Source organism: Thamnophis elegans, chromosome 3, assembly GCF_009769535.1.
Source record: "Thamnophis elegans isolate rThaEle1 chromosome 3, rThaEle1.pri, whole genome shotgun sequence".
NCBI classification, from domain to species: Eukaryota; Metazoa; Chordata; class Lepidosauria; order Squamata; family Colubridae; genus Thamnophis; species Thamnophis elegans.
The window spans coordinates 115613766-115637165 of record NC_045543.1 but is presented as its reverse complement, the minus strand read 5'-3'; the positions used below and the strand labels follow the sequence as shown (position 1 = coordinate 115637165).

The 23400-nt window shown below is 35.2% G+C and overlaps 1 protein-coding gene across 2 annotated transcripts in view; it reads left to right on the top strand.

Annotated features, from left to right (window-relative positions):
• Window positions 1-23400, top strand: part of AP3B1 (adaptor related protein complex 3 subunit beta 1) — a 145343-nt gene that overhangs the window by 15072 nt on the left and 106871 nt on the right. For both annotated transcript variants that reach the window (XM_032213308.1, XM_032213307.1), the window contains exons 2-7: window positions 2802-2877; window positions 5125-5199; window positions 11701-11796; window positions 14016-14176; window positions 14484-14550; window positions 20474-20656. In XM_032213308.1, coding sequence (XP_032069199.1) covers window positions 2802-2877; window positions 5125-5199; window positions 11701-11796; window positions 14016-14176; window positions 14484-14550; window positions 20474-20656 — 658 coding nt within the window. The remainder of the gene's footprint in view (window positions 1-2801; window positions 2878-5124; window positions 5200-11700; window positions 11797-14015; window positions 14177-14483; window positions 14551-20473; window positions 20657-23400) is intronic.

The following is a 23400-nucleotide window of genomic DNA, read 5'->3' as shown; positions in this document are numbered from 1 at the left end:
CAGCTATCTGTGATTAAAAATGCAGGAAAAGTTTGGTCTTGTGCAGTGGCTCTCAATCTTTCCTTCACCATGGACCCCCTTAAATACCTTTTGGGGCCACAGACCCCCAAGATGTTACTTAAGATTTAAATCATAACGTTTCTTCAAGCCTTCACTGACCCACTGTGACAACATTGCAGCCCCCCAGATGTCCATGGACTACCAAGTTAATAACCACTGGTCTAATGGTTAAAGCACTAGGCAAGAAACCAGGAGACTGAGTTCTAGTCTTGCTTTAGACAAGACTTTGGGCCAGTCATTCTCTCAGCCCAACTGATTTCACAAGGTTGTTGTGTGGAAAATAGGGGGAGGAAAAATATTGTGTAGGTACACTGTCTTGAGTCATTTATAAAAATAATAAATGCAATCTGGGCTTTTTTTTTCATGTGGGTTTCTCCTAATGCTTGTGTTTTCTAATAGACATGTTTTATTCAGATTACTTTAATGGAAGTTCACATACATATTCAAAATGCCCTAGGTTTAATTTTACATGTATCCAAATAGGACTGAATCCCTAGAAAATACATCCAATTGATGTGTATAATATGAAGCAATATGGACCAATAATTTGTTAAGTAAGGATTGTTTTCTGTGTTTCTGTCGCAAATTCTTGAAAAATCCAATATGAGCACAACTCAATTCCAGTTCATGTATAAGATTACAAATTATGACATATTAAAATGCAAAATGTGTTTTTTTTCCTACTAATGATAGTATTGATTATTTTGTAAAGTTACTTAACTTTGTTTGTTATTCTGATTTTAAATAAGTTTCATATGTTGGTTATCTTGAATCTAACATGTACTGGATGTACATGTATAAAATGTCTATTGAAGCATTACACCAAATATATTGTAGGATTATTGTTCAGAGTAACTTTGGGGATGTTGCCAAAATAGATGCCATTCCAACAATGGAAAGTGCCTTTTCCCCCCAAGAGAAGGGTGGCTTGATTCCAATTTTTTTCTGATGTTCAGTTAATGTGTGACTAGTACTAATGAATCTGAGCATTCCTTTACTTGCTCTTGGGGTTTATTTTTAGTTTCTTTGTATTAGTAAAAAAAGAAGCCTTTCTTTACAATATTGTTTGTAACAAGAGTTACCCAAATACTCATCTGTGTTGGAAAGAATTACTACAGTGAGATGATTATCTCTGCTATTTTCTTTTGAAGTACTGCAAAAGTAAAGCCTAATATTATTGGAAATATATTAATCTGGGATTAGGTTTCTCAGATCTATGGATTATATAACTATTTGTTTTTGGTATTGAATTTATATTGCCAAATTTTGTAAAAAAAATGCAAAATAATATTATTCATTGTATTGTATGTTTAATTTTTATTAGTCTGATAAGATAGCTAAACATAAGATTTTCCCTCAAGCTATAATGTTCATCCTTCAAAATTCATATATGGGTGTGTGGGTGTGTGGGTGTGTGATACATGCATACATACATACATATAAATATACCATGTTTTCCCAAAAATAAGACAGGGTCTTATTTTATTTGATCCCCAAAATATGGCCTGGGCCCTATTATTGGGGGGGGGTTATTGTTTTGGGGTTGCCAGCCGGCTGCTCTCTCATGAGCGGGCTCCTGAAGAGCCGGGCACAGCCTTAGGCGAACGTCTGTATTATGGTGTCACAGCAGCTCAACACAGCAGCCATTAGGTGACCATGCTCACAAGCAGCCACCCAGCAACCCCACCTCTCCAGCCAGCCAGGCAGAGTACCACTCACCCAGCGGTATCCTGAAGGTGCCTTCTTCTGTGGCTTCCAAACCCCAGAAATCTGCTGCCAAGTCTTCCGGCAGCCAGGGCAGAGAGTCTTCTGGCAACCAGCCCACAACCATAGAGTGGCCACTGCTGGAAGACTCAGCAGCAGACTTCCGGGGTTTGGAAGCCACAGAAGAAGCCATCCTCAGTGCTGGGATGGCAGTGGCAGTGGCAGTGGCAGTGCTCTGGCCCTGCAGGGAGAGGTAGGCCAGGTCATGGTAAGGCTAAGAGGCAAGTGCGAGAGGAACAGGTGCTTGCACAATCCCCTTCTCCAGCTGGGCAGAGTGCAACCCACCAACCCAGCAGTATTCCGAAGGCACCAAGCTGCGCAAGCCCCTGTTCCCTCTGGCTCCTGCAGCTTGGCGCCTTTGGGACACCACTAGGTCAGTGAGTGGCATTCTGCCTGGCTGGAGAGGGGGGATTGTCAATAAGCTGCTCGTGAGTGTGGCCACTTCATGGTTGCTGTGTTGCACTGCTGTGACAGTTCGCCCCTAAGGCTGTGTCTGGCTCTTTGGGAGCCTGCTCGCAAGAGCAGCCGGGCAGAGCGCCACTCACGCACGAGCTCCTTTGCTCCCCCGGCACTCGCAGCTTGGCATATTCGGGATACTGCTAAATCAGTGAGTGGCGCTCTGCCTGGCTGTGGGGGGGGGGGAGGTTCTCCCAGAGGGCTTATTTTCAGGGGAAGGCTTATATTTTGCCCACCCCAAAAATCTGGCATGGCCTTATTTTCAGGACATGTCATATTTTCAGGGAAACCCCTTATATAGATGGATGGATGGATGGACTGACTATATTTTATATATTTGATTTGTTCTAAAAGGGAAATGTTTAATATTTCCCCAAAATGGAATTTGCAACAGGTTTTCTTTAGCTAAGTTCCTGCATTGCTGAATCCTGACATTGTGTTGCATGTAGATCCCTTTTTTGTTTTTATGATTAATAAATTCACAATCAGGTGACCTTATATATTTATTTTCTCTTTTATAGAAATGAAGATCTTAAGCAGATGTTGGAAAGCAACAAAGATTCTGCTAAATTGGAGGCTATGAAAAGGATTGTTGGAGTATGTTCAGCTTTTATTATGTGTATAATGCAGTTTGCATCTTTTTTTCCATTTTGAACATCCATAGAAGTAATTTAATAAATGTACATGTCCCTTAACTCTGGGTGATTTGCAAATGATTCAAAACATCAAAACAAAAACGAGAGACCAAAAATGAAGAGCAAGGTGGCAAAAACAAAGGGGAACAAAGAAAACAACCCATATGATGTAAAGGGGATTTCACACATCCTGGCCCAACCACTGAATGAAGAGCCAGGTCTTCAAAGCCATTTGAAATACCAGCAGGGTGGGTTCTGTTGCAATTTGGGAGGGGTGTTATTATAGATGTCCCACCTTCATTGTAGAGTGCAGGGGTTGCCATAGAGAACAGATATTGTTGTTTAATTGATGAAACCCAAGAGCATACCAATCTTACAGCATCAGTTCAGTCTGGTATTTTTTATCATTTTTCTTTTCCCTACTTTATTGTTTTGAAGAACTTTCTAAAAGATTTTCAGGAGAATTGAAAATAAGTTCAGTCAATGTGATTCTAAATGAATCTAAATGAAAGGAGCTTTTCTGTTCACAGGAGTCCATATTTGGTTCCAAACTGGACTGTTGTATATTTTGTTAAATATGATCTGAAGAATCAAAAGCATTCGTAGGTCACATTCCCTCAGTCTTGGCATCCTCCTCTAGATGCTGGTTAGGAAATTATGGCAGGTATTTTTTTGCATTCTTATTTTTCCATTCAGACTCCCTGTGGTTTACAGTCTGAAGTTCAAGTCTACATGTTGTTTGTGCCAACGTTTGGAAAAGCTGATTTATATTTTGAATAAAAATGCATGATCAGAGGCCAGAAACAAATAAACAGACTTACAAGTAGTTTGCAAAATCTGAGTGCTAAGATGGATTAAAAATGGTTTTTAAAATTATAGTATACTTAAGTAGGTATACTTAAGTATACTTAAGGGACACGGTGGCTCAGTGGCTAAGACACTGAGATTGTCGATCAGAAAGGTCGGCAGTTCAGCGGTTCAAATCCCTAGTGCCACATAATAGAGTAAGCTCCCATTACTTGTCCCAGCTTCTGCCAACGTAGCAGTTCGAAAGCATATAAAAATGAAAGTAGAAAAATAGGAACCACCTTTGCTAGAAAGGTAACAGCTTTCCATGCGCCTTCGTCATTTAGTCATGCTGGCCACATAACCACGGAGACATCTTCGCACAGCGCTGTCTCTTTGACTTTGAAATGGAGATGAGCACCGCCCCCTAGAATCTGGAACGACTAGAACATATGTGCGAGGGGAACCTTTACCTTTTCCTATAAGTAGGTGTATGTTGATTAGACAACATTATGCAAAACACAGAAAAGAAACAATTAGCTGAAGAAAATAAGTCATGGGATAAAATAAAAAGGACATACCTAAAATGTAATTAATGCCAATATTCCGTAGTCACCTTTTTATGTTTGAAAACCATCCTTATTTCCACCATGTCTGTCAACAAATTCATGCATTCTCTTTGTTCTTTAAAATTTCATGTATTTGTTCTGAGTCAATCTTTATTCCATTCTCTCTATGAACAAGTTTAATGATCACTCACTTTTATATTCAATTTATGTTTATTCAGCACCCAACTCTCTTTTTAATATAAAGAAGAACAGTCAAGTGAGACTAAGGATTTAAAAAAAACATATATTCAATTTTTGTTGACATTATATTGATCATGATTTTTATTTGTCCACTTTAGCTCACAAGAAGTGATTCTGGCAACATTATGAGACCAAATATATTTTAAAAAGATTCCAAAGATATTCTTTTGTAGAATGCTGCAGTTATTGCCATTTAAATAACACAACATACTTTAAAAAGTAATATTAAGTATTGCCATTTTATTATGCTGTAAATATTACTGGGATATTTGTGGAGTCTGAAAATAGTTTAGCTTCAATTCTACCACCTTTTAAATCAGAATAATTCATTGGTATTCCAGCAAAAATGGTATTCTAGATTATTTTGTACTGTCCCTTTAACAAATTGAAGTAGCTTACCTATGTACCTCTTTTAAATTAATTGAAATTTCTTTGAAAAATTATATAATTTAGAATTTCCTTTTAAGATATATTATCAAAGAAGAAACTTACTTAAGTGTTGAAGGAACTTAGTTGAAAATTGAAATGTACTATGAATGTATATGCATTAAATTATTCACTGTATTTTAAAGTAGCATGTTATATTAAAGGAATTTTTTTCTTTTTCTTTGAAGATGATTGCTGTAGGAAAAAATGCATCTGAATTGTTTCCTGCGGTAGTGAAGAATGTAGCAAGTAAAAGTATCGAGGTATGGTGACAAAACACTTGTTCTATTAATTCTAAGAGCATCTTTTAAAACTTCTAAGTCCTTTTTTGCCACAGTTGTTAAGTGAATCACTGCAATTGTTAAGTTAGTAACACGGTTGTTAAGTGAATCTGGCTTCCTCATTGATTTTGCTTGTCGGAAGATTACAAAAGGTGATCACATGACTCTGGACACAGCAATCATCATAAATATGAGTCAGTTGCCAAATTTTGATCATGTGCCTATGGGGATGCTGCAATAGTTGTAAATGTGAAGAAGATCTTAAGTCCCTTTTTTTCAGTGCTGTTGTAACTTTGAACAATCACCAAGCAAATTGTTGTAAGTCAAGGACTACCAGTATAGTAATTATAACAATATTCTAGTGAAACAGAGGTAGAAAACGTAATGAATCTTCTATGATAGGAACATGTGATATAGGTCTAGTTATTCCTATCTGTTGACCTTCTTCAGTGTATTTACAGGGAATGACTTTGCTTTTAATAGAAATTCCTGTCAGTTACATGTTCCTCTTGCTAAACTGTAAGTGTTAAGGTTACCTCTGTCCTTATTTATTCCTAATATTTGGCATGGTTCTGTATCTACTGTATTTTTCGAAGTATAAGACACACTTTCTCCTCCCAAAAAAGGAGTGGAAATATCTGTGTGTCTTATACAGCAAATATTGTGGCAGGGTGAGGAGGAGGATTGGTGCAGCGCCGATCAGCTGTTCTAGAATTGGCCATGGCAGTGGCGGCAAATGGGCCATGGCGAACAAGTGGTGGTGGTGAATGGATTGTGGTGAAAGTGCCATGGCGGTGGTGGCGAATGGGCTGCGGCGGCAAAGATGAATACCGGATGGATGCTGGGAGGCAGAGGCAGATTTTTTTTTCTTGTTTTCCTCCCCAAAGACTAGGTGCGTCTTATAGTCTGAAAAATACGGTACTTATTGTTTGGCAAAGCTGCATCTGTCCCTATTAAAATACTCTGGTACAAATATTTCTGCCCCCATCAGAATACCCCTGGTTAGATTAGTTCTGCCCATCATTGATGAAATAATGGTATGTTAACTCTTGAACGAGCAGCCTGAATCGTTCCAGGAGGATCAGGGCGAATGCACTCTTGTAATTTGTGTATGTGCAAGCCCGTGCGTACCTTTTATTCAGTATTGACTCCTGGCAACTGCTTGTACAAGTTCTTGAAGTTTTCATGGCAAAATTTCAAAAGCGGTTTGTTTTACCTCCTTCCAAAGGCTGAGAGAGAATGATTTGCCCAAAGTCATGCAGTTGGCTTCGTGCCTAACAGCGAGGTCTCCCAGTTTCTAGTCTGATGCCTTAACCATCACACCAAAGTGGCTTTCATAATACTCTAATTACTCGTCAAATATTTGTCACTGTAGAAGTAGAAGGCATAAATTGAATGAATAAATTAACGGTTATATGTTCTTATGGTTTATCTGGTTTCTGTTTTTCTCATATTTTATTAGTTTGCATTTATTTCTCATATTCTCCAGTAATTGAAGCATTTCAAATAGAAGCTCTGAATTATGTTGGTACATTTCCCAATGTATTTCTTCTATATTCTCAAACTTTTTTTAAAAATAAAAGTACTTATTGCAACATATCAGACTTAAAAGCAGGTTCAGGGAAGTCTTAATAGTACACTTAGATTTTCTTTACTGTCAAGATACAGGATAAAGAGAACAATCATAGTTGAAGGAAAATATGGAGACTTGATTATGTCTATATAGTATTAAGGAAAAACATTATCTTGAGAAGTAAATTGATTTGTCATTGCTATTTTAGGCAGAATTACTCATTCCAGAGGCTCTGAATATTGATTATTAAGACTTCTATTAATAGTGTAATAATATCCTTTTTCCCATTACTTCTTTCTTTCAACTGCTTTTATATCAGACATAACAATAAGTTAGGAGTATACAACATTTTTTTTGGAAACCAAGGATGTTCTTTGCTGTTATGAACAGGTTATTAATTGTTATGCTTGATTTAATGTACAATGTTTAAATGTAAGGGAATGTTCTCATTAAATAGGGCTAATAAAATTATTAGTGTATATTAAAAAAATTCATCTGCACATCAGAAGGAACTTTTGTGCAAAGTGTTTAGGCTTCATGGAGTTCTGCACTAAACCATAATATGTGCATTTTGTTTTACTTGGTAGTCTACCTAAACTATTTTTTTTCTCCACCATTCTTTTCTCTCTATTCACATTTGGATTCTTCAAAGAATTACAGAGTTGGACAGAGTCATTTAGGCTGCTCCAAGCAGGAATCCAAATTTCTGATCACATCCAGTGAAAGGAAGCCCATCAGCTCTCTCAGTAATTGAACTATTACTTTTTGGAAACTTTTCCTAACATTCAATGGTAATCTAATAATATGTAAAATTAAATCTATTACTCCATGTCATGTCTTATAGATTGATATAAAGATATCTTGTCCTTTTCTTATTGACGCACAGTATTCGGATTGTTGAAGATTATCACATCCTCACTTAGCTCAGTCTATTCATTCTTCATAGTACATAATGTTTGTCTGGATCCTTCTTAAATTAGGTATATTTAATAATTAAAAAGAAGTCTGTTGTATGAAGTCCATATTTTCTCATCACTGAAATAATTTATTATCTCCCATTCACTTCGGCATCCTTTTCTTATTAACTTCTCAGCCAGATAGTTCTCCTTACCTTTGTTCTGAATGTACTCAAGTTTACTTTATTGAATTCCAAGATATGCTTTCAAGCCCCTATTAGCTGCTTAAACTCTAGTGATCAAGTGATCAGATCTTTACAAACTTTTCTAATGGGATTTTGGAGCCTGATTAGTTGGACCATCTCTTTCTGGATCCAGACACTGTGATTGATCTGTATCGATCTTCTCCTCTGGATTCACAGACTTTTGTAGCTGATTTGTGTCCAAGTCTTCCTTAATATCAAGAGAGTATTCATATTATCATAGTTTTATGGTCACTACTATTAAATGTATTGTTGTAACATAGGAATCAGTATTTTCTGATCAATGGGTATTTTTACACTAGAACAAATGTATTATCACATTTATTTTTCTTAGTGTCTTTTGCCCCAAGTCATCCTGAGTTTACCTTTCCCGATTTCTACAATTCTGGAAAATTTCTGTAGTTTTCCTTGGTGATATATATCTCTTTCCATCTCTATATGGGTATATTTTTTTCTATTCAGATCTTTACTAAGAACTTTGTGTAGTCAAGTTTGCCTCTGCAATCCTTGATATTCTTCTGCACTATATACTTATTATGCACTATATACTAAATCTATTTTTCAAGAATTCCACTGATAATGAGTTCCTCCTCCCCATTGCCTTCTCCTCCTGTGGAATTCCGTTCATCATTTCTCTGAGTTTATTAAACTCTGATTTCATGATACATGTTCAACTACATTCATGAATGAAGGGAAGTATATATATGTGTTCCAGGATAATGTTTTCAGGATCCAATCTGGGTCAGTCACTGGGACCAGAGTCTACAGAGAAGTTTCCTAAAGGTGGGCTCCAGCATGAGTCAGAAAACTCAGAAGACAGAACTTCTGGTCCTGGTGACCAGCCCAGATAGGCTCTTACAACTACATTCAGCTTTAGTTTTCTGGAAGAATCATGCATAGTAGAGTTTGTGTCCCAACAGATATCAAACTAATTAAAGTCATGCAGGTAAGTAGAGTGGAGTGCTTTAGGGCATGGTGGGAGGTTAGCTTGCTACAGTTTCCTAAAGCTTACATACCTTCATGGTTTTATTTTCCATGAAAAATCAATAGAAGCACTTTCAGTGGGATGATTTGATAGGAGGTGCAGAAAAGTAGTTCAGGACCCACATGTGGCCTGTAGGCTATGGATTTCTGATCCCTAGCTTAAATCAACCTTACATATGAGCTACTTTAAAACCAATGAGAAATACTGCATGGAGCTACTTGCAGCTAGCTCTCTTTCTCTCCCTCTATCATTATTAAGAGGAGTGTAGTTTGTTGTACTTTATTGTGTATCTCTTTATTGACAATGTACTAGGTGTTATGAGATTGGTTTCTAGTAATGGATCTAGGAATTTATGAGGTAAGAGATGTAGTGGGTTTTTTAATACAGGCCAAAAGTAATCCTTCATAATCCTTATAACATGATATCAAATTTATCTGAAAAGTGTCATTGTTAGCCTTTTATTAGAACAATTCTTTAGAATTGTTAAGGTTTAGAAACTGAGGCATTGAATGTAGCTTTTTAATAATATGGAATATGAAAAAATCATTTATTTCAGACAAATATTATATATTTAATAAACCATTTAATGTTATTATGAACATGTCTATTAAATAATAATTTAATAATTATAAGCAATAATTCACTAAGGTGAGAATATTTCATGTTAAAATAACCATATGGTTCTTCCTTAGAGAAAATTATTTCCTCTTTCCTTGCCAACCAGCTTCCTTCATATCTGTACTGAGAAATTTGAGCCAGCCAACATATAAGCTTACTATCCCAAAATAAAAATCCTCCAATATATTCATATTTCATTTTAGGGAGGAGTTAATGTACCTCACATCAACATTAGTTAAGCTAATTCTGAACCAGGGCAGAAATGTTTGCCTACCTTTCGAAAGATACTAAAGCAAAGCTTTATTGCCTGCTACAAACACTGCATCACTTCTTGCTTGTAATAATTAATGGAATATGTTAATGTGTTAGCATGGTATTATCATGATTTATGAAACTGCATATTATGCACTAAATACAAAGTACTGTAGAGCTGTGTTGTGAACACAGAGCCAGCAATAATCTCTTTCATGCTGGGTTATAGAAGTTAATGCTAAGATCTCTTCAGTCTGGTTCCATCAGTTTTTATAGACTATAAAAATACATTTTTATTTATTTATTAGATTTATTTGCCACCCATCTCACCTCAGCGACTTGGGAAAACTTAAAACATTTACTTTAAGAAAATGTTATAAGTATCTTTGTGGAAGAAGCTAGGTTGTATTACAAACAATTTCACATAAAATACACATTGCTGGGCTGTATGCATTTCATATGAACTGAATATTGAAATATGTTTTCTCTGAGAGTCATCAGTGCATGTTATGTTGAAATTCTCAGAGTAGTTTGGTTGTCTATAGATTTTAATAGGCATTAAGGTACATTAATCAAAGATATAAATCTGCAGTAGTGCTTGAAACCTATGAGGTAAGTATATTGTAGGAGTTTAAAATTAGCATCCCATATCTGCCATACTTTTACAATCTATTTTTATAGGGATATTTTAAAATTTATTTCTATCCAGCTGTTCTTCTCAGGTTTCATCCTCTATATTATTTTATTGTTCTCTGGCTTTCTGGAAATTAAAAGTTTGCTAGTATTGATGAAGGCTTATCCCTTTGCATGCTATTTGTCTATTTTTTAACATGAGTCAGGATTTTTGTTATTTAATTTTATATATAATTTTAAATAAAAATATTTGAAAATATTTCATAGTTCTTTTTTCAGTTTTTTTGTTGAAAACCTGAAAGGTAAAGAAAAGTACTTGAAAGGGGAGAAAAGGAGAAAATGTGTCTTTATCATTGGGTTTTCTCCTTTTTTCTCCCTGACCATCACATTTCTAGAAAAAGATCCAGTTACAGAGCGTGTGGCAGAACAAGGATTTCAAAGCTAGTCAAGGACATTTAGTTTACTCAAATTAATTTTTATAAACAGCGAATTGCCCTACACTTAATTTTAGGCTTTGCATTAAAAGATGCAGAAAGTGACCTTAAAATATAATTGGTGGTTTAGAACAGAAATCACAAAAGGTTTAGTCAATAACTCATGAAGTTTGATATACTTGTATTGATAAACTAATTAAACAGAACTGCCTGTGTTCCTCAACTCTAATGCGGCTCTGTTATTATTAGTTTTAAAGGGACGAATGCTGCAACATTGAATGAAAGTAAATGATGAAAGAACGGTGCAGTCACGAAACTGAAGTTCTCCTGCCTCTGATCTCCAAGTGGTTTCAAGGAACAGAGGCTTTCTCTGCACACCTGCAGTCATTCACTATACAGGCCTCTTGTTGTCAGTGTTGATTGCTGCTTGTTCATAGTACAACAACAAATAATTTAAAGCCTTGTAACCTTCTGTGATTTAATATGTTGCTTTTTGGCAGAATAAGAGAAATATTTCTTCAGATAGTCACATAGCACAACTGTACTTAGAAGTTTTTTATGATCTTATTTAAAATTGCAATAAATTTTTTGTTGAGGTCCATTTAAACCTATATGGACTTTATTTAGAAATTAACTAAACTGTAATTTTTACAAACTGTAGAATTTCAGTGACTTACCTGTTTAGAAACTCTGTTTATAAAATGGAAGCATATCATGTCGCAGGGAATCTAGAATGTCCGTAATGCAAGAATCTTAAACAACCATATTGGATGTACTTGTGAATGATACCATATTTTAATATGTCCAAATGAACTGGTTTGTTTTTCAGATTAAAAAACTTGTATATGTCTATTTGATGCGTTATGCAGAAGAGCAGCAGGATCTGGCACTGCTGTCAATCAGCACCTTTCAGCGTGCTCTGAAAGTGAGTAAAATTAAATGAGAAGCAATTTTTCTTTTTATAAAACTGTAGCTATTTTCAACAGACAAAACCCCAAAGTATACCATTTTATTTCTGAGGTTAATCTGCTTGATTGCTTATATAAAGTGCCATTGAAAAAGTTGAAAGTGGTTAAATCCACTTTTGCAGATGTGGTTTTCTATTTGTATAACTGAAGTTTCCTTCTCTTTCAGGGTCTCAGATTAGCTTGGGAGGGTTTTCTCACTCCTCTAGAGAAAGTTGCAGACTTGTACTTAGGGCTGCAGGGAAGAGAATTTTTCAGTGGTATTTTAATGGCAGGCACCGTGTTTGGATTCAATCTGATTGGATCTAATAGATTGCCCTTCGCAGATATCAAGTTTGTTGTTTCTCTAATTGGATTAGAAACACGAAGGTTTATGGAGAAGGGAATGTGATATTTATAGAAAACTGGAATGAATAGCATTCCTTTAATCAAATTCCTGGTAACAACTTTAGAGTATGCAAGCCTTATAGACTCTTTAATATTGACTACTAAAATAAACTAATATTATACTTTTTATATGTTACATAACTGCTCCTGCTAAAGCATTATCCTGTTTGGACTATGTATCAGGCGCTATGGAATTCTAGAAAGAATGTAAAGACATTGATAGAGGAATAAAATGCAATGCCATCTTTTTGACATTTTATATATAGCAGGAGTATGGAAGGCAGTTGCACAATCTTGGGAAAAGGCACTGCTGTTTTTAGGAATTACAAAATTAAAAATAGCTATAGAAAAGCTATCGGGTAATTTTTAACTGTTATAGTATATTTTCTGGACTTAATAGCATGTATATTCATCTGTAATGCAGATTGTGGTGACATCTCACAGAATTATTTTATTATTTGTCAATTAGCTGTGTCTAGCCATACTTATAGGTGGATATAGCTTTTTGACAGATAGAATGCAGCAGGTGAAGCTAGGTTTTGGTCACATCGAATACCCAAACTATGAGCCCAGGCTCCCCCTACTCCAGGGCTGTGTGCTGTCTCCATTACTTTTTTCTCTCAATACCAATGACTACCTCTCTAAGGATCCATCTGTTAAAGTACTGAAATTTGCAGACGATACAACAGTCGGTGTCATTTGAGATGATGATGAGTCTGCATACAGTGCATTCAGGAAGTTGAACAACTGATCCTGTAGTGCAACTGGAACAATCTGGAGCTGAACATGCTTAGAACCTTACAGATGAGAGTGGATTTTAGGAGGAGCTGTTCTGTTCTACCACTTCTTACTGTATTAGACAACACAGTAATAACAGTTGAGCTCTTCAAGTTTTTGGGTTCCAGGATTTGAAATGGACACCTAACATTAGAACCATTATTAAAAAGGCACAACGAAGAATGTTCTTCCTGCGTCAACTCAAAAAGTTCAGATTGCCCCCAGAGATGTTGATACAGTTCTACAGAGGAATTATTGAGTCTGTTGTTTGTATGTCTATAACTGTCTGATTTGGTACAGCAACCATAGAACAGATACAGACATCAACGGATAATTAGGACTTGCAACCAGTTTGCCTTCATTTGAGGACCTGCATACTGCACGTGTCAGAAAGAGGGCTGAGAAAATATCTACAGATCCCTCACATCCTGGAAATAACCTATTTCAACTCCTCGCCTCGGAACTCCACTACCTGGCATTGCATGCATGCATTTTATATAGCCACTCACTTTATACCAAATATATAGCCACTCATTGCATACATACATTTATATAGCCACTCACTTTGTACCAAATTCTGTGTCTTCCAATCAAGAAAAATGAACAGTTCATGAAAATATTTTTTTAGTATTTTAATTCAAAGATTTTTTTTTATAAATTGTTGAATTTTCTCAGTGATTTGATGTTCTCATTTTTCTCAAAGATTTAATGGACAAAGCACAATAAATTAATTATGATTCTAAGCATACATTTTATTAATTTCAGGCAGTTCTGTCTACTTTAGTTTTAATTATCTAATGGAGAATTTAAAAGTTAAAACAAGTTTTGATTGTTTTGTATCTATTAGATGAATATCTACAGTGGCTGGACTAGATTATTCTTTTTGATTCTTTTGTAGAACTGTGTCATAAAGTAAGGTGTTAAGGTACAAAAAAGGGGAAAAACCAAAAATAAATGCATGCCTTTAATAAATGGCATTTATTTAAAGATTATTTGTATTTTATTTTTATTTTAGGATCATAATCAGTTGATCCGTGCAAGTGCTTTGCGGGTGCTATCAAGTATCAGAGTGCCAATTATTGTTCCAATTATGATGCTTGCTATCAAAGAAGCATCAGCTGATTTATCACCTTATGTTAGAAAAAATGCTGCTCATGCAATTCAGAAACTTTACAGGTACGTTATCTCTAGTCAATTAATATATAAGAAATATTTTAAATATTTAGCATAATGAAGTTTAACAAAGTTTATGATAAGTCTGCTAGTGAAGATAAAAATCAACAAAATTACTTTGATTAAGTTGTCAGATGGAGAAGGTATATATACTCTGTACAGATTCAATTTTATTGAGCAGTTGAGACATATATCTACATTATAATTTAGAATGAAATCCATTACACTTGTTTCTTTTTGTCTACTTAGAATATACATTTAGCCCAAATCTGTTGAATATCTGCTGACATTTTTAATGTTAAATTTCTAGTCTTGATCCAGAACAAAAAGAAATGTTAATCGAAGTAATAGAGAAGCTTTTGAAAGACAAAAGCACGGTAAGTAACAAAAAGCTTTATAATGAAATTAAAATTGTGATATTTTTACCTATGTTAAGCCATTTTAAACATAAAACTCATCAGGGTAAGAGTTCAAGTTTTAGATATAGCTACTAATATAATATAATAAAGATGGGACAAAATTCTAATAAAATAAAAATTAGGGTGAACTAGAAGTGCTACTTTATTGTGGAAAAGATTGACATTGTGAGCAGATATGCTGGTTGCTGGTACTGCAATAATTTCTTCTCATTTCCAACTGAGTTCTTCTCTACAAAGTCTGAATCGAAGAAATTAAATTTACAAATTAAATGTATGCAACATGAATTAGTGATTAGTGAAAAATGCCTTAAATACCTTCCCCACTACTACTCCAGTTATTATTTCTTTATTTATGGGTGTTTATATTTATTTAAAATCCTGCCTTTGAAAACACATGTATCTATTGACTTACAATATTTTTATAAGAGCCATAAAGCTAACAAAATAAAATAACCATACTATTATCAACCCTCTCTGAATGACTGGATCCTAAATATAGTACAGATTGAAAGCTCTGATGAAGAGTTCTGTCCAAAATTGCTTAGAGGACATTTTTAAGATAGCTTTTTAAAGATTGTAGTGGATATGTCAATTATATAATTCCTTTATTAAGGCTTTATAGATTATATTCAGCAGCATGGTTTCAGGAACCAGCTAGGGTAGACCAGTCCTTATTAAGAGGTGGCAAGAAACCATATTCTAAATAGCCTTAAATTATACCTTCTTCCTTGGAAAATTTTCATTATTAATACTTTAATATGAAAGCATGATTATCACTGGCAAATATCAGAATAAAAATTCTTTAGTTCTGCTCTAACTAAGGTTGAAGTAATCCTGGCTTTTAGATGAATATTGCATTACATGCAAATTGATTAGGTGTTATTTTATCCATTTTAAATCATTTTGTATCTCTTAGACAAAAAAGAAAATAGAAAAAAATCATAAAGAACATTCTAGACACCTTTACATTTGGAGTCCTATAGATTTTGTAGGAAGAATATGTAATCTTTATCCCCCCAAAAATGGAAGTGAGTATAGAAATATAGCCTCATACAGTACAGGTGGTCCTGGACTTAAAACCATTCATTTATTGACCATTTAAAGTTACAATGGCACTGAAAAAGTGACTGATGAGTAGTTCTTACATTTATGACTGCTCCTGCATCCCCACATTCACGTGATCAGACTTTGGGTGCTTGGCTACCAGCATGTATTTACAATGGGTGCAGCGTCCTGGGGTCCTGGGATTGCCATTTGTAACCTTCCTAGGGAACCTCTGACAAGCAAAGTCAATATGGAAAGCCAAATTCACTTAACGACTGCATGATTCACTTAACTGTAGCGATTTGCTTAACAACTATAGCAAAAAAGATCATAAAATGTGGCATGACTTCTTAACAACTGCCTTGATTAGCAAAGGAAATTTTGGGCACAATTGCCGTGTAGAGGTCTACCTGTATGTCATAATCGATATAGCTTCCAATAGAAGAAGCAATATGTAGTTCAGGGTTAAACTATGAAGTCCTTGATGCTCTCAGAGTTTGGTTCCTTGCTTGCAGACCATTCATTACCCAATTAGCTAATATCATCAGTGCTCTGATGATATGGTCACTGATGATGTTACCTAGTCAGGTAAGGAAACCTCTGCAAACAATCAACCTCAGAGAACCCCAGGGATTCCTTGATATTTATTGGCCTTTTTGGGTCTGCAGCTGTATATTTAAGTATATATTACTATTAAACTAAAGACCCTGTGAAGGTCATACATGTGTTTATTTTATTACTATTACTAGTTTTTCCATTAAAATTGCTGGTATATTCTAATGTACAGTATTGTTTTGAGGAAAATGGAGCAAAATCAGATGTATTTCTTAACATGTAACAAATATGCAAGAGAGAATGTGTAAAATGTAATGCTTAGATTACAGATATATGAATAATCTAGTGTCTTCTAAAGATACTGATTCAATGTTTGTAAAAGATTTACGTGGAGGGGGGGAATGTAACACCTGAATTTCTGCAGATACTATATTGTGATAGATCTATTATCCAGCTATTAGAAGATAAATGACTGATCTTTACCAGCCTCCATGCTTTCAGAAAATTGAAATAAGAAGAGGAATATAATTTGAGCTATATGATTAGGGTAGGTGGGATGGCCATTAATTTAAAAGAAGGAAATGTTGGCAGTGTAGGCCAACTTGCCCCATAGTATCAATCAAGCTTTGATATACTTCTTGTGATGACCCAGCACTCTCAGGTTTTTTGCAGCATTAATTAGAATTCATGACAAAATAGATGCAAGGAAACATTTTGTACCCTTCATAATTTTATAGAAAATTTATTGTTATTAGAGAACCATTTGCTTAGTGTGATTTTTTTCATTACCAGCTTGTCAACTAGCATAGATAATCTGGAGAAAATATGAACTCCATAGATTGGGTGTCACTTTTGTTGATGGTTCATGTAGTTTACCTTGGAGCGCAGATAATGGCTGAAGTTCATAGCAACAGCACAGAAAAACATGGCAACCAGTGAAAGACAAATGAACCATGTTTATTGCTTTAATATATAAAAAAACCTTAATGGAAAGCTGCATTTGAATTTGATGAGCTCATTGCAAGTTTTGTAAGAATGATTTATATTTTCCCATCTAGTAAAGCTAATTTTTAATTTTAATCTTGCTTGTCAATGATACCTTTATAAACATTTTCATTTATATTTTAAGAGGGTAATTTAAAATTAAATATTATTTTTATGGCATACTGAGCAGTCTCCTGTACAAATTTGTAGAAATCTGTCCAGAATGATGTCTCATTGTCTTCGTTTTCATAGGTTTATCTAACAGCTTCCTTGGAAATGCTATTATTTGTATGTTAATTATGAATGTAAAAGTTTATGTTTAATACAGTAAACATATTGTAAATTTCTTGGACAGTTAGTTTTATAGAATGTATGTTTTCAGCAAAGAAATAAGTGCTTAGGAAGTATCACTTAGAAGGAATAAAATGCGAAAAGTATAGATTATCTTTGATACTGTGCGTGAAAACAAACGAAAGAACACAATCCTTTTTATTTCAGATTTGTTATTTTAAGTAAAATGTTTAATTTATCTTTATAACTGGTACTAATACTAATAGTAGTATTACTGATAAAGCCAGTCAAGGTAAGAATTATTAAAATATTTGGTAAAGAAACTAAAAAGGTAGAATAAATTTTAAAAAATAAAATCCCCCCTGTACAAATGATGTGATAGAAAATAAATGTAAGTATACTGCATTTTCTTTAGTTCTTTACAAATAATCAATTCTGTTTTTTATGGAATGAGTTCTATACATGCTGGGACCAGCAGGTTCCAGTATGGAGCAAGGCTGAAGACAATAAATGCAACGTCACGTTTATAGTTATTGGTAATTTATACAATCCCCACAGGATTTGGAACTTGTTTAGCATAATAGCAGAACTATATTCTGAGCTGTTTTCTTTCAGTTGTAATAATAGGAGCATATTAATAAAGCAGATGTCAATGAAAAATAGGGAAAACCTGTAACATGAATATCATTGTATGTAATATTTTTTTCTGAAAGTACCATTTCAGTAAATTGTATTTCTATTTAATTGCTTATTTTAAATCATTGGGGAAATTTTAGAGGTTGAAATGCGGATTCCTAGTTCTCTGCTACAGTGTGACATTAATTTGCAGCTAAAAACCTTCACATGCATGCTTAACTGCATATGTATCAGTTGTTTCATATAGAAGCCTTGTCAGGTTATCTGTTTTGCATAGCATGTTGTTTGAAACAAAACAAAATTCAATTACAGCAGTTAAGGAAAAGATAATAGGTAATGCACAGTGACAAGTCATTATGTTATATTCTAACTAACAGTTAACAGAGGCAAGACATGGTATTTGCAATTGTTTTTGAATTTTAAATGTTGTGGAACACTGAAAGGTTCCTTGCAAATAATTAGTACAGCAAAAAAGAAAAGAAAGAAAAAAAGAAAGGAAAAAAAAGAGTGGTTTACGTAGGACAAACCTGTATGCTACAAATTATTTGGGAAGGTGCTCTCTAGGCTCAGCTTTACATTTACTGATTGTCCTGATCAACTGTAGGTACAAGAAATTCAAATAGGTGCAAGCTAAATTGGAAAGGAAAACAGTAACTTTGATTCTTCTGCTGTCAGTTCTGTTTGCTTCTGAGCTGGCCAGGGAAAAGGCTCTTTTTCAGTACTACCCTAGTGGTAAAATTAGCTTATAACAATGGAATTACAGTCTTGTTTCTAAGTTGGATGTGAAAGGGTCTAACATTCAAACAAATATTTGCATTTTAGTAAATTAAGGAATTTTGTTTTAGTGACTGATCTAGTATTTTTGCTTCGCTATTTTTTTATGTTGGTTATTATCTGAAATAAAGAAATTTTCATTCTGGTGACTAATGTGCATGGTTGCCCCAATCTTCATTCTTATGCCTTTGATATTTCCTTTTCTAGCAAAAGTATTTCAGATTTTTCCTTTTTGAGATTTTATTTTGCTAATTGTTCTAGACCATGGGAGTCAAACTCGATCACATCACGGGTTGGATCATGACGTATCGCGATGTTTTTGGCCTTTGCGGAAGTGGGGTGGGCGTGGCCTGTGCATGACATATCCAGCCCATGGGCTGCCAGTTTGACAGGCCTGTTGTAGACTGTCAAAGTCCTCTTGATTGATAGATATGCCCTTTAAGTGTTTGCTATTACCTTTATGCAGAGTGCAAAAGTTATGGTGATAATGCAATGGTCATTTTTCTGATCCCTCTTCCAAATCAGTTTTGAATGTACTAGACAGTTCTAGAATAGAACTCTGTGCCTCACCATTTGAAATTTCTTTTCATCTTGGCATAGAACTATTAATATTTTATTCAATTATTTAATCATCTCTCTAGCCATCTAAACGTGACACAATCTACCTCACTTTTTGTCATTTTCTCTACTAAAATCTCATAAGAAACTTCACTGAATGAATTAGGTTCACTACATTCTCTATACCAATTAAACGGGCCACCCTACTTAAAAAAAGGAATCAGGTTGACTTGCTTTGATTTAGACTTGATAAACCTGTACTGGTTAAGTTTCTTGTAGGTTTCTACATGCTTACAAATCAACTGCTTAATAACATGTTTGAGAGTTTTGTAATGTTAGCAACTGTTTTCACTGAAAAACAAAAACTTGACTTCAGCACAGAAGATACTTGAAGTTATAAGCAACTATAGTAATAAAAAGCAGGTTTTATAAAAGTTACGGTTTATGTCTCAGAATTTTGGCAGGTTATATTTATACTGTTATTTGAACTTCAAAGCTAGCAAAAATTAAGGCAGATTTCTACGTGTCAGCAGTTATTTGGAAGAACTATAGAAACTGATACATGGTGGAATCATGTAATACTATGTAATGTAATCTAGCTCTTAACACCTTTCTGGTTTTGACAGTTTCCAAAGCCTCTGGTTTTGGTGCACTTTTTTTGGGGGGGGGGGATGAGATTTTTAAGACATGGGTAATACCAAAGGTGCAAAATATAATTCTGCAGTTATATGCAAGCGGAGAACTACTCTAAACTTTTCGGTATCATTTTCTGTCCTGCTTCTTGATCATTCACTTATCCCTTAGAACAGGGCTATCAAACTTGCGATCCGCGGGCCAGATGCATCCCGCGCTGGCCATGCCTACATGCCTGGTTTAACCCTGGTTTAGGGTTAACCCTAACCCTAACCCTAACCCTTATATGTCACGTGATGATGTGAGTTTGATAGCCCTGCCTTAAAGTCTATCATGTTTAAATTTAGAATACGGTCCTTAGTCAAAATTACTGACCCTTTATGTGTTTTAAATGATTTTTCTCTAGCTTGTAGCAGGGAGTGTCGTGATGGCCTTTGAAGAAGTATGTCCAGACAGAATAGATCTGATTCATAAGAACTACCGAAAGCTCTGTAATCTACTAATTGATGTGGAAGAATGGGGACAGGTTGTTATTATTCACATGCTGACTCGGTATGCACGAACACAGTTTGTGAGCCCTTGCAAAGAGGTAAGCCACTTAAAAACTTTCTTGAATAGCTCTGGGTTGCTAAAATCAGGCTTTCAAATATATTTTCAGTTCTGAAACACTAATAATTTATATCAAACAGTAGTAGTAATTATTATACACATGAAGAGCCAACACTCAAATAGTGTGTGTGTGTGTCTGTGTGTGTACACATACATACATATACACACACACATACATAAACACACATATATACACACACAATCACAAACACACACAAACACACACAGATGTACATATATACACATAAGTGTGTATAGTAAAAGTATGTGAACTTTTGCTTTCAGTAACTGGTAAGCCTCCTTTGGACAATAATAACTGCATCTACTGGTAGTCTTCATTTAGCCTTAGGCAGTGATAGCTTGCAATTATAACTACGATGAAAAAGTAATCTTACAATCAATGCCTGTGTATATACTTTCTCAGAGATCAATGCCTGGCTATACAATCTTCTCAGTGGCTCTTTCGCTTTTACTCATGTTTGCCATTACAATCAGTATTTATGTCCTGTGCCTAATTAGTCCCTATCACCCCCCCCCCAAAGAAAAACACTAAACAAGCATTTTCTTCGGGAACTGCTTTTCTCCCCAATGCAGTGTGTCTAAAAGTTTTCAGCTCTGTGACCTTAATTATTTGATTAGAACACTTGGCTGACTGAAATTGATAAGACCCTAATCAGTTTCACAATAAAGTCTTGTGCCTTCCAAGTGCTCTAGGTAAACAGCTGGCACTAGCACATTCCATTCTCTGTGTATTCTCCATAGTGTGTCCACTTATTCTCTTGTAGTCCCTCCCCAATGAATGTAAATACAAACATTAATTTTTTCCCCTTAATAATTATCCTAGGGGTGGAGGTAAACATGCCAAGGGGTGAGGTGTGTACGTGTACAGAGAAAAATGTTCTAAGACTTGTCTTTTAATCTGGCTCCCCTACAAGTCAAGTTCTAGAAACCTTCCCTGCCATTTGGATTCCCACACTGTTTGGTATTGTATCCTTCTATTGTTTTAAAACAAAGGAAAGCTGAAGTAAAATTGTAAATACAGTTACAATCATTTCACTTAATGACTGCTTTGCTTAGTGACCAAGTTGCCAGTCCCAATGGTGGAGGTTAAATCAGAGCTACCTGTAAATGTTTCCAGTGTTGCTCAGTCCTGCACATTGCTTTGGAAAAAATTTAACCAGTGCTTGTGTAGAGTGGAACTGTCACTTCTCATGAACTCAATATTATACTTGATGCAGCCCAATAGTGCATTGGCTGTTTTGGCAGCTGCAGCACACCACTAGTTCATGCTTGATCTGTGCTCTACCTGGTTATTCAGATCCTTTTCCTTGATGAGGAAGAATTTCTTTATGAATGCAGTGTTGGTAGAATGATAGATTCATAGAGTTGAAAGATTCCTTAAATGTTATTTAGTCAAATCCCAAATTAGTGCAGGATCTATAATATCATTTTGGGGGAGATGACATTCCAGGCACTGACTGAAATTCTCTAGCAATGGGGAACTCATTATTTTAGAAGGCAGCCTGTTCCATTGGCTAACAGCCCATATAGTCAGGAAGTTTTTCTTAATGTCTATTCTGAACCTGTTTCCTTTTAATTTTAACCATTGGTCCTGCCCTCTGGGCAACTCAGAATATTCCCACTCCATATTTTGTGTGACAATCTTGTTTTCATATAATTTCTCATGTACCTAAACAAAACTAATCCAGATCCTTTAAGCATGTCTCACAAGGCTTGGAGGCTACAACCCCCAATATCTTGGTTCAGGTGTTCTGAACTTGTTTGAGGTTTCCACTGTCTTTTCTGAACAATGACCCCCAGAATTGGACATGGTATTCCAAGTGAATTGGATCAGAGTGGAACTGAAAATAACTGAAGCAGTTATTTTTTTTATCTCATCATCTATGCACCTATTACAGTCTACCATGATTGTATTTGCCTCTATAGGAATTGTATCAATGTTGCCTCATATTGAACTTGTGATTGACAAGGCCATTGTAATGGAATGTGTTGATGTCCTTGGGGATGACGGGAAGAGATGCTGCCTAGGAAACAGGCAAAAGTGAGCCTCCAAACAGTCAGAGGAAGAAACTTAGGGAGGATCCACCCTAATAGTTCAGGCAGTTAAAAATGACAGTGGGAAGTTTGTGCTTTCAGACTTGCAATATTTTGTTAATATAGCCTTCTACTATTCTAATAAAGTAGAATTACTTCACATTGGTTTACATAGGAGGTCTAACAATCACCCATCTTTTGTTATATGTACTCTTGCTGGGTTCACACCCATTCTATACTTCTCCCTTTCATTATTCCCCCAGATGCAGAACTTGACATGTCTCCCTATTAAAATTCCATTCTATTCATTACTGCTCAGGCCTGTCTCGGGCTTTTAAAATCTTCCCTCTCTGCTCTAACTTATTAGCCAGCCCTCCTAGCTTTGTGTCATATTCTGACTTGATAAGTGACCCCTCAACTTACTCATGCAAGTCATTGATTAAAATGCTGAGCAGCACAAGGCCCTGAACAGAGCTTTCTGGCACTCCACTTAAAACTTCCATTTAGTAAATTGAAATGGAGCCATTAACAAGCACTCTTCGATGTGGTTATTTAGCTAGTTCTGAGTTTGTTTAACAGTGATATTGTCTGGCCCATAGTTCATTTTTATATCTTTTCATAAAACAGATTATTATGAGATAGTTTGTCTAAAATTTTTGTTGATGTCCA